At 50.1% G+C, this 14,738-nt stretch overlaps 2 protein-coding genes across 3 annotated transcripts; both read right to left on the reverse strand.

The window, feature by feature from the left end:
• Positions 1-162: 162 nt before the first annotated feature.
• Positions 163-8,852, reverse strand: parn (poly(A)-specific ribonuclease (deadenylation nuclease)). Of its 2 annotated transcripts, none has more exons than XM_047041304.1 (26): positions 8,735-8,852; positions 8,123-8,200; positions 7,918-7,997; positions 7,697-7,764; positions 7,523-7,604; positions 7,379-7,439; positions 7,028-7,187; positions 6,847-6,909; positions 6,651-6,689; positions 6,516-6,558; positions 6,324-6,404; positions 6,010-6,066; positions 5,819-5,896; positions 5,664-5,707; positions 5,509-5,551; positions 5,337-5,412; positions 5,039-5,149; positions 4,856-4,925; positions 4,708-4,763; positions 4,505-4,591; positions 4,344-4,418; positions 3,536-3,701; positions 3,360-3,457; positions 3,122-3,164; positions 2,862-3,040; positions 163-799 (listed from the first exon to the last, which is right to left on the reverse strand). In XM_047041304.1, the coding sequence occupies exons 1-26, from the start codon at positions 8,751-8,753 to the stop codon at positions 756-758; spliced, it is 2,001 nt and encodes a 666-aa protein (XP_046897260.1). In that variant the 5' UTR covers positions 8,754-8,852; the 3' UTR covers positions 163-755. The 2 variants fall into 2 exon arrangements, with proteins under 2 accessions (XP_046897260.1, XP_046897258.1); XM_047041302.1 differs by having other exon boundaries at positions 3,222-3,457.
• A 416-nt stretch (positions 8,853-9,268) lies between these two features.
• LOC124481440 lies at positions 9,269-13,947 on the reverse strand. The gene is made up of 5 exons (XM_047041307.1): positions 13,553-13,947; positions 12,197-12,490; positions 11,756-12,076; positions 10,571-10,825; positions 9,269-9,868 (listed from the first exon to the last, which is right to left on the reverse strand). Exons 1-4 carry the CDS (start codon positions 13,623-13,625, stop codon positions 10,791-10,793), a joined length of 723 nt encoding a protein of 240 aa, XP_046897263.1. The 5' UTR covers positions 13,626-13,947; the 3' UTR covers positions 9,269-9,868; positions 10,571-10,790.
• Between the last annotated feature and the right edge of the window lie 791 nt (positions 13,948-14,738).

Raw genomic sequence — 14,738 nt, forward strand, 5'->3', positions numbered from 1 at the left:
TAGACAGACAGGAGGAGAAACAGCAGAGGTAGACAGACAGGAGGAGAAACAGCAGTGGCAGACAGACAGAAGGAGAAACAGCAGAGGTAGACAGACAGGAGGAGAAACAGCAGAGGTAGAAAAAGACTGGAGGAGAGATAACGATAGGAACTCAGAAACAAATTTGCTAAGAAACATTTTTATTTTTCCTTTCAATGTAAGGAAATATTATTTTAGACACTTTATACCGCGTCATACAAAAAATGACAATTTTTCACCGGAACATTCTTTGACACAGTTTACAGGGAACGTACAAAAAACAAAATAAGACTTCTAAATAAACAAGTAAACAGCTGGGTTGAACATCAGACTGGTTGTGCCTGGGGTTTACACCAAGAATAAATATAAACATTTATGATGTGTTGAGGACGACTAGCTACCAGATCACAGGGTATAAACACGTTAAAAAAAGAATTGATGGGCGAAGGTGGGCGGAGACTTTAAAATAAAAATATATCACACACTGAAATACAAAAACGTGTAAACCACAGGACCAGTTAAGTGCTGTCATCTGGTCACACACGCGCACACACACAGATGGTTAAAAAGCCTTGGTGATGTGTTGTCTGAGAGAATGGTGAGAGACTGTTGCTGTCATTTACACATGGCTTCATTATGGGATGTCCCCCCTGCTGCACAGGTCCAGCGACTGCCGTGGGAACGGTCTCCAGGGTGACTCACGGTCCATCAGCAGAGCAGGTGGTGCCCAGGCCCTCCTACCAGACCTGGGGCACGTCGTACAGAGGAGCAGCTTCAGGACCTGGAGAACCATCCAGAACACTCAGCACTACCAAACACCTGGAGAACCATCCAGAACACTCAGCACTACCAAACACCTGGAGAACCATCCAGAACACTCAGCACTACCAAACACCTGGAGAACCATCCAGAACACTCAGCACTACCAAACACCTGGAGAACCATCCAGAACACTCAGCACTACCAAACACCTGGAGAACCATCCAGAACACTCAGCACTACCAAACACCTGGAGAACCATCCAGAACACTCAGCACTACCAAACACCTGGAGAACCATCCAGAACACTCAGCACTACCAAACACCTGGAGAACCATCCAAAACACTCAGCACTACCAAACACCTGGAGAACCATCCAGAACACTCAGCACTACCAAACACCTGGAGAACCATCCAGAACACTCAGCACTACCAAACACCTGGAGAACCATCCAGAACACTCAGCACTACCAAACACCTGGAGAACCATCCAGAACACTCAGCACTACCAAACACCTGGAGAACCATCCAGAACACTCAGCACTACCAAACACCTGGAGAACCATCCAGAACACTCAGCACTACCAAACACCTGGAGAACCATCCAGAACACTCAGCACTACCAAACACCTGGAGAACCATCCAGAACACTCAGCACTACCAAACACCTGGAGAACCATCCAGAACACTCAGCACTACCAAACACCTGGAGAACCATCCAGAACACTCAGCACTACCAAACACCTGGAGAACCATCCAGAACACTCAGCACTACCAAACACCTGGAGAACCATCCAGAACACTCAGCACTACCAAACACCTGGAGAACCATCCAGAACACTCAGCACTACCAAACACCTGGAGAACCATCCAGAACACTCAGCACTACCAAACACCTGGAGAACCATCCAGAACACTCAGCACTACCAAACACCTGGAGAACCATCCAGAACACTCAGCACTACCAAACACCTGGAGAACCATCCAGAACACTCAGCACTACCAAACACCTGGAGAACCATCCAGAACACTCAGCACTACCAAACACCTGGAGAACCATCCAGAACACTCAGCACTACCAAACACCTGGAGAACCATCCAGAACACTCAGCACTACCAAACACCTGGAGAACCATCCAGAACACTCAGCACTACCAAACACCTGGAGAACCATCCAGAACACTCAGCACTACCAAACACCTGGAGAACCATCCAGAACACTCAGCACTACCAAACACCTGGAGAACCATCCAGAACACTCAGCACTACCAAACACCTGGAGAACCATCCAGAACACTCAGCACTACCAAACACCTGGAGAACCATCCAGAACACTCAGCACTACCAAACACCTGGAGAACCATCCAGAACACTCAGCACTACCAAACACCTGGAGAACCATCCAGAACACTCAGCACTACCAAACACCTGGAGAACCATCCAGAACACTCAGCACTACCAAACACCTGGAGAACCATCCAGAACACTCAGCACTACCAAACACCTGGAGAACCATCCAGAACACTCAGCACTACCAAACACCTGGAGAACCATCCAGAACACTCAGCACTACCAAACACCTGGAGAACCATCCAGAACACTCAGCACTACCAAACACCTGGAGAACCATCCAGAACACTCAGCACTACCAAACACCTGGAGAACCATCCAGAACACTCAGCACTACCAAACACCTGGAGAACCATCCAGAACACTCAGCACTACCAAACACCTGGAGAACCATCCAGAACACTCAGCACTACCAAACACCTGGAGAACCATCCAGAACACTCAGCACTACCAAACACCTGGAGAACCATCCAAAACACTCAGCACTACCAAACACCTGGAGAACCATCCAGAACACTCAGCACTACCAAACACCTGGAGAACCATCCAGAACACTCAGCACTACCAAACACCTGGTAACTGAGAACACAGCAGAACAGCTGCATGCATGCTGGGCTGTAACTGGAGACTCAGTAAGGTACTCCTCCACACAGCCTTGACTAGACCGGAACATTCTTCCGTTACCCACTTAGTAAATGTCTTCTGGTTCATAGAACTGTAGAATGTGAACACACCTGTTTCTACTTCCGTCTTTTTCTGGTTCTTGCGACCCTTCCTTTTCTGATTGGCAGGTTGCTGATTGGCAGGGGGTTGCTGTTGCCAGGCGACCGCCCCCGTCTCACTGATGGGCTGAGAGGCCTCAGGACTCTCCTCTTCCTGAGTTGGACTTGTCCCCGACAAATCAGACGGCGACCTGCAGACAGGAGCACCCAATCACAGGCCTGGGACAGGAGCACCCAATCACAGGCCTGGGACAGAGTCGTGTGTAACTTACGTGGTATTAAGCCAGCCTTCTGTCGTCTTGCTGTCCACCACGCCTGCGTACGTATGAACACACACTTCAAAACTCAAATATGGGCACTGTGTGTGAGTACCGTCAGTCCTGATCTTCTTGGTGCCCTGTGAGGAGGAGTGTGTGTGTGTGTGTGTGTGTGTGAGTGAGTGAGTACCGTCAGTCCTGATCTTCTTGGTGCCCTGTGAGGAGGAGTGTGTGTGTGTGAGTGAGTGAGTACCGTCAGTCCTGATCTTCTTGCTGCCTTGTGAGGAGGGCAGGCTCCAGTCGTGTGTGTCGTCCTCCTGGACTGGACTGATGCTGCGCTTCCCTGGGGTCCTGCCGAACACACACACGTTAAGAGATAGTACACACAGTACAGGTAGGGGTGTGTGGGCGTGAGCTCGTGGCCCTCACCTGTGCTGTGTGTATCCATAGGAGGGTGCAGTGGAGGGTCGGACCCAGGCGTCTGCACCCCAGGAGGAGCCCCCTCCCTGGGCCTGCCTCTCCTGCTGCCGCCCCTGGACGTACTCTGCATACGTCTGGATACGGTAGCTCTCGGCATAGCGGCTGGTGTTCATGGCTGGAGGAGCACAGAGGAGGGGGGGGGCCACAGAGAAAGATGAGAGGAGAGAAGGCTAGAGGAGAGAAGGCTAGAGGAGAGGAGAGGAGAGAGGGGGCTGTGGAGAGGAGAGAAGGCTAGAGGAGAGGAGAGAGGGCTAGATGAGAGGAGAGAGGAGGATAGGAGAGAGGAGGGGGCTAGAGGAGAGGAGAGAGGGCTAGATGAGAGGAGAGAGGAGGAGAGGAGGAGAGGAGAGGAGAGGGGGCTAGAGGAGAGGAGAGAGGGGGCTAGAGGAAAGGCCTAGAGGAGAGGAGAAAGGAGGAGGCTAGAGGAGAGGAGAGAGGGGGCTAGAGGAAAGGCCTAGAGGAGAGGAGAGGGGGCTAGAGGAGAGGAGAGGGGGCTAGATGAGAGGAGGAGAGGAGAGGAGAGAGGGCTAGATGAGAGGAGAGAGGAGGAGAGGAGGGGGCTAGAGAGGAGAGAGGGCTAGAGGAGAGGAGAGAGGGCTAGATGAGAGGAGGAGAGGAGAGAGGAGAGGGGGCTAGAGGAAAGGCCTAGAGGAGAGGAGGAGGCTAGAGGAGAGGAGAGAGGGCTAGAGGTAAGGAGACGGGGCTAGAGGAGAGGAGGGGGCTGGAGGAGAGGGGTAGAGGAGGAGAGGAGACTCACCTATCTGAACCTGGTCAGTCTGACTCAGACACACAAAGGCAGACACGTCATCTATCCATGACACCTGGATGTTACCTAGGCAACACACAACACCAGGGGTAGGTTGAGCAGAGGGAGAGTGAGAGCGACAGACAGAAAGACAGGCAGACAGACAGGCTCACCAAAGGCACTGAAGAGCTGATAGAGGTCGCTGGTCTTCCACTCCTTAGGGAAGGTGACGTACAGTACATGATCCCTCTTAGGCTGCACTGGAGACAGGAGAGCATTACCACCATCCTGCAAGTGGAAGTGTGTATGTGTGCGTGCGTGTGCTCGTGTGTGTGTGCGTGCGTGCGCGTGGGTGTGCTCGTGTGTACACACTCACAGTCTGGCCCGCTGATGTTGAGGTAGGGAATATCTATTATCCTCATCAGGAATAACCTGAATACGGATGGAGAGAAACACGAGACATGCAATGAGAGAGAGAGACGGGGGTGACAGACAGGAAGAGGAAGAGCAGGAAGGGCTCTTACTTGTTGAAGAAGGGTTCGATGAGTTTGGAGTGAGAGCCGATGTGAGCCTTGGGGGGGGTCAGGAACGTGCCTAGGGGGATAGGACTGGTCAGCCAAGAGAGGGGGGTGTGTGTAGGTGTACCTATGTGCTAGGGGGATAGGACTGGTCAGCCAAGAGAGGGGGGTGTGTGTAGGTGTGTGTACCTAGATAGTTGGCCATAGAGATGAAGCAGAGCCCGGTGATGAAGGCGTCGTAGCCCGCTTCATGCAGCTGCTCCTGAGACGTGTCGTAACTAGGGAAACCAGGCGCTGTCTCTGATTGGACGGAACACAGGAAGTGAGGGAATGACAAGGTCACCAATATGAGTAGATGTTAGTAATCCTTTCATCCACCAAAAAGCCTTTAGTTAGCCAGACCTGGTTCAAGTACAGGACAACTTTCCTAAAACAAAATCCACAGCGACTCCTGGGTGGTCAGAAACCTAACCCTTCATGTTCTTACCAACTCTGGGGGACTTGAAGGGGCTCTCTTTCAACTGTTTCTCCAGCTCAGCCAGAGAAGTGTTGTTGATGAGTTCCTAACACACATACACAGTATTAACAGACAACCACAGAGTAGAAGATGGCTGAACGTGGTACGGGAGGGGGTGGGTCAGGGTTCAAAGGTCAGTTACCTTGAAGGGATGAGTGGAGGCCATAAGCTTGGTGTCTAACAACCTGGTAGAACACAGACACACACGTTAGCTTGAGGCACACACACACACGTACGCACACACTAGCATGGGGGGGGGGGGGAGAAACCGTTCCTAAAGGAACACACAGCACATACCTGGGGAGAACACAGGTGGTGACCTCTTTGAAGTCTCTCAGGTCCTGTAAGGAGACAGACCGAAACCATTACGACTCAACGTCACTCAGAGGAACATAACTGTTCTCCGTGACGGTTCTCTGAGCCGAGTTTCAGAGCGCTGCAGTTCCACGTACCTCAGGCAGGGGGCAGTAGAACTGGTGGATGGTGTGCATCACATCCAGCAGCATGTTGTGTCCAACCACCAGCTTTCCCTGGGGGGAGGGGGGGAGGGGGGGCATGTCAACTACTGTACACACCACACACACACTAGAATGTTTCCCTTCAGGTTTGGCAGTTAGACTTTGAGACACGGTTTGAGACTTACTGATCTGGAGATTAAGTGGATGACCCTGGAGAAACCCACAGCATCATTCAGCTCTTCCTACACACATACACAACACATACACGTTAGAAGGCAGCTTCCACTGTGGACAGGTCAAACATGTACACACACACACACGTTAGAAGGCAGCTTCCACTGTGGACGGGTCAAACATGTACACACACACACACACACACACGTTAGAAGGCAGCTTCCACTGTGGACGGGTCAAACATGTACACACACACACACGTTAGAAGGCAGCTTCCACTGTGGACAGGTCAAACATGTACACACACACACACACACACACACACCTGCTCCCTCTCGTGTCTCTGTTGCTGCCTCCTCCTCCTCTCCTCTTCATCAGCCTTGCTGATCTGGATGTAGCGCTCCTTCTACACACAAACAATGTACACGCATTCATACCTTTAGGGTCTGAACATGCATGTCATGGTGTGTGTGTATGTGTGCGCACGCATGTGTCATGCATCAATGTCCAATGCTACCTTATCCGTTTCCACGGTTTCCACGTGCAGGCCCTTAGGGAACCTGAGAGGTGAACACAGGAAGTCCTTCATGTTTACTGTCAACTAACCAGGCTTGTTTACCAGGAGTACACCACCACAACTACAAGTACTCACTTCCAATTGAGCGTCTGGTAGATCAGCTTCCTCTGAAACCTGGAGGGAGGGGAAGACTGTGCTCAGTACACCAGGGATTATGTGTGTGTGAGACAGAGAGACAGACAGAGAGACATACAGAGACAGACAAGAGAGAGGGAGACAGAGACAAGACAAGAGAGAGCATGAGAGGGTTTACCAGCAGAGACATGATTACCCAGTACAAGGCTCCAGATCCACAGTCTTGTCTGAGTTGCTGAGAAGAGCCTCGACCTTCTCCCTGCAGAGAGGTCAGGGGTCAGAGAGAGGTCAGGGGTCAGAGAGAGGTCAGGGGTCAGAGAGGTGAGGGGTCAGAGCTGGGGGGTTGCTACAGTGACAAGGTTGCTAGGAGAACTCACACCACGCGGTTGATGAAGTCTTTGTGCTCATCAGGGACGTGGGCGGGACCCTTGGAGGAAGGGGATATGTAAGAGGGCGTGGCCCCATTGGACTGGCTCCGCCTCTCCTCAACCTGCTCCCTCAACTGTGCTTCTTCTTCCTGGTTCAGGTAGGGGATCCCTATGGCAACAAGAGGGTCAGAGGTCAGGTCAAGTTTATCAACAGCACAGAAGTTATTTGCAAAGAAATGTTCTCGATTTCCAAACAATATAATAATATAACCTATAACATAGGTAACATAACATATTAGGTAGTGTGTGTGTGTGTGTGTGTGTGTGTGTGTGTGTGTGTGTGTCTCATAGCTCTCTCACCATGACAGAAGACCTTGTTGAAGTCAAACCCCTGACTGGCTAAGAAGTCTATGCTGGAGCTCTGAAACAATAAACCATCATCATCATCTTCATCACCAACACCACTATCATCATCCTCATGCTTAGCGACCAAGGTGAACTCACTTGGCATATGAACTTGATGTCAGGTGAAGTTCTGTTGAATGGCTTTGGAAATACGTAAAAGTTAAAAGACTTGATGATATACCTGTGGAAACACAAGCAGAGGGTTAGTGGGGAATTGTGTGTGTGTGCGTGAGTTTGCCGTTACATGGCTTATGCATGTCTGTCTAGACTCACTTCGATTCTGCTTGGTCATACTTGAACGTGCACAGTCCAAACTGGAAGAGGAGAAACTCCATGGAATGCTGAGAGAGACAGAGAATTCCATGTTCGATGATGTCCCAGTGTGTCGTATTATAATTAAGCAATAAGCCCCAAGAGGCCGTGTTTTGCGCTGATTTTAGAACGTTTTGGGGCCTTGTATTGTCGCTGTAGTTATGACAACTAGCTAGCCTCACCTTTTTGAGCTTGGTATAGCGTTCTTCTGGCGTGTCCAGTCCGTTAGTGAGCGCGCTAACGTTAGGACCGTCACTTATACCTGCAAACATAAAACCGTTAGAAAAAAAAAGAAGCTTCCATGCCCTTGCATCCGATGCCACGGTTACGTTAGTAACCACATTAACCAGCCTGTATATTAGTACGTCGCTGCAACGCCTACTGTACCTGAAAACTCCCCGTCAATGGCTAGAAAATCAGCTTCCTCTATGGCGCTGTTTACAGTGCTTAAACTGTCTTTAAAATCTGAAATAAAAGATGCATCATAACTGTCATTACAGCTAAACACTTTCATTTGTAATGCTAGCTGGCACTAAACATGTAGCAGCTAGCTAGCATTAGCTCCGGTTAGCGCTGTCAATTGGTAGAGCTAGCTCTAACTCCATGTTCATATAACGCTGTTCTGGCGTGTGAAGTCACCAACGAAATGTACACTTTGTTCATTAATATAATATGAACATAAAAACTCACAACGAACAGAAATCTCGACATTTATTTGTAAATGTTAGCCTAGCTTTTGGTACCATGTTAGCTTTTGGTGCCTGGCATTTCGACAATACTGAATTCCAGCAAATACACTGCCGGTCAAACTAGCTAGCAAGCTAGCCCCGCATTCAAAAGGGTAATTTTAGCTAGCAAGCTAGCCCCGCATTCAAAAGGGTAATTTTGGCTGGCAGGATAATGGTAAAAGACAACGACATTTAAGTCGTGTTGATTTAAGGGGATCTTTCTGGTGTGGCTTTTCAGTGCGAGGGTGAGAAGTGCATAATAACGACTTACTTTTCCGTGTCACCTCCATACTTGCAGCATATGTAAACAGAAGCTAACGGGAGACGGCTAAAAGAAGTCCCTTTTAACCTTTCCAGCTTGAGTACTTCCGGTGTTATGACGTTCAGTTTTAAATCATAATATGTCCTTTATCTAACGCCAATAGCTCTACATCGTTTGGGTCTGCTCTTATGAAACATGCAAGTGTAACAGACTTAGAAATACACTATGGGCTATGTGAGTTTTGCCGTAATCGAGCCGTCCTAGCGGCAGTTTGAGTGGTTGGAGTTAGTTCGGCGTACTGCAGGACTGCGTATTGTATTGTAATATTTGTGTGGAAATAACATATTTCAAGTGGAAATCTTTGATTCTTTGCATACACTATTTATTTTCCCATGTATTGTGAAGATTTCTGTATAGTTAAGTCCACTTAACTATACGTTTCTAAACATTGATTTGGCATTAAACTACATTTAAGATTTAGCATCAAAATATGTACAAATGTATTTGTAATGTGGAAAAATATTTTTATTATTCTGTTATAGTATCCTGAAGTAACAGTTGTAGCCCAAGCCTACTGAAGCGGTAGACTTGACTGCATGATAATCCTAATGGCAGACACCAATGGCAGACAGCGAGTTCACTGTTTTGTCTTCCACTCTGTCTCCCACAGACAACTTCCAGAGCTAAAGAATGTTTTCGTCTCTTCATTGTTTGACTGTTTAATCATCGTTAAACAAACTCAAACGGTGTTTAACGGCAGATAAATGTATTCAATCGATTTCACTTAGGTGGCGTTGTCTCGGTTTTCTACTTTTGACTCTAGAGGGTTGGGGGGGGGGGGTTGACTCTTCATTTGACATTACATGACTGAAAGTCAAAAACGGTCTAATTGTTAATAAACAACCAAATTGGCTAAAACAACCAAAAAGTGTTCCAGTCAACCTCCCTAAGCCCCGGCCTACAGAGGAGACCCATTGGACAGATCCACATGATTGCTGGCGCCCCTCAGTGATTGGAAAAGGTCATAGCATCTGGTCCTGATCTAATTGCAGTGGCGCTTGTATATGAAACATGATATGACAATCAATATTACCGCCCCCACCAGCCCTGCAATGAGCCAGGAGAGCCAGGAGAGCCTGTTTACTGTGGAAAGAAGAGAGAGAGGACAAGGAGAGGAGGAGAGACGAGGAGAAGGGGAGAGGAGAGGACAAGGAGAGGAGGAGAGACGAGGAGAGGGGGAGAGGAGAGGGAGAGGACAAGGAGAGGAGGAGAGACGAGGAGAGGGGGAGAGGAGAGGAGAGGGAGAGGACAAGGAGAGGAGGACAGACGAGGAGAGGGAGAGGACAAGGAGAGGAGGAGAGACGAGGAGAGGGGGAGAGGAGAGGAGAGGGAGAGGACAAGGAGAGGAGGAGAGACGAGGAGAGGGGGAGAGGAGAGGGAGAGGACAAGGAGAGGAGGAGAGACGAGGAGAGGGGGAGAGGAGAGGGAGAGGACAAGGAGAGGAGGACAGACGAGGAGAGGGAGAGGACAAGGAGAGGAGGAGAGACGAGGAGAGGGGGAGAGGAGAGGGAGAGGACAAGGAGAGGAGAAGAGACGAGGAGAGGGGGAGAGGGGAGGAGAGGACAAGGAGAGGAGGAGAGACGAGGAGAGGGGGAGAGGACGAAGAGAGGAGAGAGAGGTGGGATGGGAGAGGAGGGGGAGAGGAAATACAGTATTATTCCTCAAAGCATTTGGAACTATTTTCAAGTGAATGCTACATTAATACATTTTCAATGTATTTGTTTTCCAGCTGTATTCAAACACTTCTCAAATATTTGACCATTGAGCCATACTCATCCTCCTCACCTTTGACCTCCACCAGGTACGTTATGGCATCAGTCCCTTGGCTGTTCTGGACAGTACACGTGTAATTTCCTGTGTGCTTCACGTCATGGAGGATGAGGACCGATGTATTGAGGGTGTGGCCAAGACCTTGGGGGATTGTCCAGGAGTATGAGGGGGTGGGCTTAGCTCGCGCTGTGCAGTTTAGTTCCAGAGTGTCTCCTTCAGTGATGCTGACTGGCGGTTATGAATCTAGATGCGTCTGTATTCTGGGGCGGTCTGGAGGGGAGAGAAGAGGACAGAGGGAGGGGTGAGAGGAGGAGGAGAGAGGGAGGGGTGAGAGGAAGAGTAGAGAGGGAGGGGTGAGACTAGGAGGAGAGAGGGAGGGGTGAGAGGACGAGGAGAGAGGGAGGGGTGAGAGGACGAGGAGAGAGAGGACAAGGAGAGAGGGAGGGGTGAGAGGAGGAGGAGAAAGGGAGGGGTGAGAGGAGGAAAGAGGGGTGAGAGAGGGAGGGAAGGGTGAGAGGAGGAGGAGAGAAGGAGTGGTGAGAGGAGGAGGAGAGAGGGAGGGGTGAGAGGACGAAGAGAGAGGGAGGGGTGAGAGGAGGAGGAGAGAGGGAGGGGTGAGAGGAGGAGAGAGGGAGGGGTGAGAGGAGGAGGAAAGAGGGAGGGGTGAGAGGACGAGGAGAGAGGGAGGGGTGAGAGGACGAGGAGAGAGGGAGGGGTGAGAGGACGAGGAGAGAGGGAGGGGTGAGAGGAGGAAAGAGGGGTGAGAGGAGGAGGAGAGAGGAAGGGGTGAGAGGAGGAAAGAGGGGTGAGAGGAGGAAAGAGGGGTGAGAGGAGGAGGAGAGAGGGGTGAGAGGAGGAGGAGTGAGAGGAGGAGGAGAGAGGGGGGAGAGAGGGGTGAGAGGGGGAGGAGAGAGAAGGAGGTAAGAGGAGTGAGAGGAGTGAAAGGAGGAGGAGAGAGAGGTGAGGATGGTAGTGGAGAAAACACTCGGAGTGTGATATAACAAACCGCAAGTAAACTGTAGAGATTGTGTGTGTGTGTGTATGTACTGTACATCTGATTGGTATCATGTGAATCTGATAGTGTGTGACTATGTGTGTGACTGTGTGTGTCTGTGTGTGTCTGTGTGTGACTGTGTCTGTGTGTGTGACTGTGTGTGTGTGTGTGCGTGTGTGCGTGTGTGTGTGTGAGAGCAGACTCACAGAGCACACTGGTCCTGACTCTTGCAGACTTCTTCACAGGTCTGTCCTCCAGGTCCAGGTCCAGGCTGGCCTCACACCACACCTCCGAGCCATCGTCCTCCTCCCTGGCTGTCACGGTCAGAGGGAAGGCTGCACTCTGGGGCTTGAGCCCTGTGGTTTCATTAGGCACCTGGGTGTCCAGCAGGGTGTCTCCTCTGTAGAACCGTACCTTGAGATCCTGGATGGGAGCAACCTTCTCTATAGAGCAGTTAAATGTGTACTCTCTACCCTCAACCATGTCTCCTTCCATCTCTGCTAGCAGCTGGATGTTGTCTGGAGGCTCTGTGGACACACACACACATACGCTACACATCGTCTAACTAACAAATCTATGAAAGATGACACTATACTCACTAAAACCCAAGATTGAGAGTGTGTGTGTGTGTGTGTGTGTGAACTCACGGTAAACAGTAACGTTCAGCCGTGTGTTACACTGGACATCCTCGTTCTTCACAAGGAAGTTGCTGTAACACTGAGGTGCCATGTCCCACTGGTCAACCTTGTCCACCTTCCAGGTTCTGTTTCTAGGCCCAGAGATCAGCGTGTGGCCCGTAGAAGCCTCCCAGCTGAACAGGTCTGGGTCTACGGCATCCTGGGTGATGGTGCAGAGGGCCGAGGCTGGGTCTTCGTACCTCACCACCAGCCTGGAGGGGCTGATCTGCAGCAGGTCTGCACAGGCTGGATCTGGGGGGGATTCTGAGGGGGGAGGGAGAGCAGGGACATGGAGGAGGAGCAGGGACATGGAGGAGGAGCAGGGACATGGAGGAGGAGCAGGGACATGGAGGGAGAGCATGGACATGGAGGGGGAGCAGGGACATGGAGGGGGAGCAGGGACATGGAGGGGGAGCAGGGACATGGAGGGGGAGCAGGGACATGGAGGAGGAGCAGGGACATGGAGGGGGAGCAGGGACATGGAGGAGGAGCAGGGACATGGAGGAGGAGCAGGGACATGGAGAAGTGAGAGATTGAGAAGGGTTTGGGGTGTAGGAGAGTGATGAAGAGGAGAGAGTGAAAAGAGGGAGTGAGAGGGAGTGAAAAGCGGGTGGGGGAATGAGGTATAGAAGAGCTTGAGGGCTCAGGTGGCTGAGCGGTTAGGGAAACGGGCTGGTAATCAAAAGGTCGCCGGTACGATTCCCGGCTGTGCAAAAATGAGGTTGTGTCCTTGGGCAAGGCACTTCACCCTACTTGCCTCAGGGAAATGTCCCTGTACTTACTGTAAGTCAGATCGTCTGCTAAATGACTAAATGTAAATGGAATTGTAAGGAGGTGGGGCATGTTAGGCAGTTAGGAACCCAGCTTAGACGTGTCCCAATATGACTATATGACCCCTCCATCATGATCCCTGCCCCTGCACTGCATCATGAGCCATAAGGCTACACAACCTTTCATGAAAACAATACCCGTGTCTCTGCTCGTACACTTCTAGACCGAAACCTGCAAGTCTGACTCCCAACATTGTTGCTGATCAGCTCGGTTATAATCAGTATGGAAACGCACGCACGCCTCTTCCGGTATGGTTCTTTGCTTCCCATCATCTCGTCAAAGACATTTCTAACCTTTACATTTCCGATTGCCTAAAGTGTGCCAATAAGTGTGTTAAAATCTGAAATAGAATCTAATATTCCCCGTGGTTTTAAATGAATTAAACTGAGCTTCAGTGCATCGACCAGAGTGACGATCAAAGCCGCTTACTAAGTTACCGTATAGCCAACAGAATACATCTGGGTAGTCTAGCCTTTAGTAGGAAATTGGACTTACCGTTTAGGGCAAAACATTGAAACACTGACAATGAAAGAAGGACGAAAATTCCACAGAGATTGGAGGCAGACATGTTCTACTAAAGATAACGGAGACCTGCGGTCGAGCTGGTCCTGGTGCGGGGCGGTGTCAAGAATGCGCTCAGATGGCGCGGTGGTTCAGTTACCGTTAAGTGAAAGTCAAACTATCAAGTCAGAAATAGGCTACCAAAATCTACAAGCGCGTCACTCTCACAGTACGTGTGTGTGTGTGTGTGTGTGTGTACGCGTCGACACGTGTCGCTTATTTGTAATTTCCAGTAATACCCTCCACTTTTCTTCGTCTATCTAATAATATCTCTCCATGTAAATATCTGTCATACCGTCTCTATGTTTCTCCCCCCCCCCCCCCCACACACTCTCTCTCCCACCACTTCTATCTCTGCCTGTCAGTGTGTGTTCGTGTGTGACAGTCAAGTGGGTGTCAGTTTAGGGAAGAGAATCTGTAGAGCAGGAAACCACACACACACACACACGCACAACAGGGATGTTTGTCAGTGTCAGTTTCCTTAAAACACGTTTCCCTTTTCTCTCTCCTTGTGTCCCCCTCTCCCTTTGCTCTTCCTCTCTCTTTACCCTCTGTTCTTCTCTCTCTTTCATCATTCTTCCTTTTCGCTCTCTTTCTCACTATATACCCCTTCTAACTGCACCCTCTCCACCTCTTCCTCCCTCTCCCTCCCTCCCTCACCACCTCTTCCTCCCTCTCTCTCTCTCTCCCCCCTCCCCCCCTCTCCACCCCCCCCCCCCCCACACACTCAGATTGTTCTATCAGAGGAAGAGAGGGATTCCTTATCTCAGTTGAAATATTCTAGATATTTCCACCGCAGAACACCCTGCAAGTGTGGCGTTACGGAAGCACACGTAGGCTACACATGCATACACACATAAAACACACACTGACACAAACACACAGAAGAACACTATGTGTCAATTAATTAATATGTAAAAATATACATCTTGCATATTTGTTATTTATAAATGTATACAGATAAGCCAACCCATCGCTCCATGCGTTTCCTGACAGATTCAAATGAACAAAATGAGTCATTCTTATCGGCAAATTAATCAAAAACAAGTCTTTTGGGGTCAGTGTGGGACTTAGTGTGATGTGACTTAGCGGAAAATTCAGCATTGTCGCAAAACCAGAG

The sequence above is a fragment of the Hypomesus transpacificus genome, chromosome 19, assembly GCF_021917145.1.
Source record: "Hypomesus transpacificus isolate Combined female chromosome 19, fHypTra1, whole genome shotgun sequence".
Classification (NCBI taxonomy): domain Eukaryota; kingdom Metazoa; phylum Chordata; class Actinopteri; order Osmeriformes; family Osmeridae; genus Hypomesus; species Hypomesus transpacificus.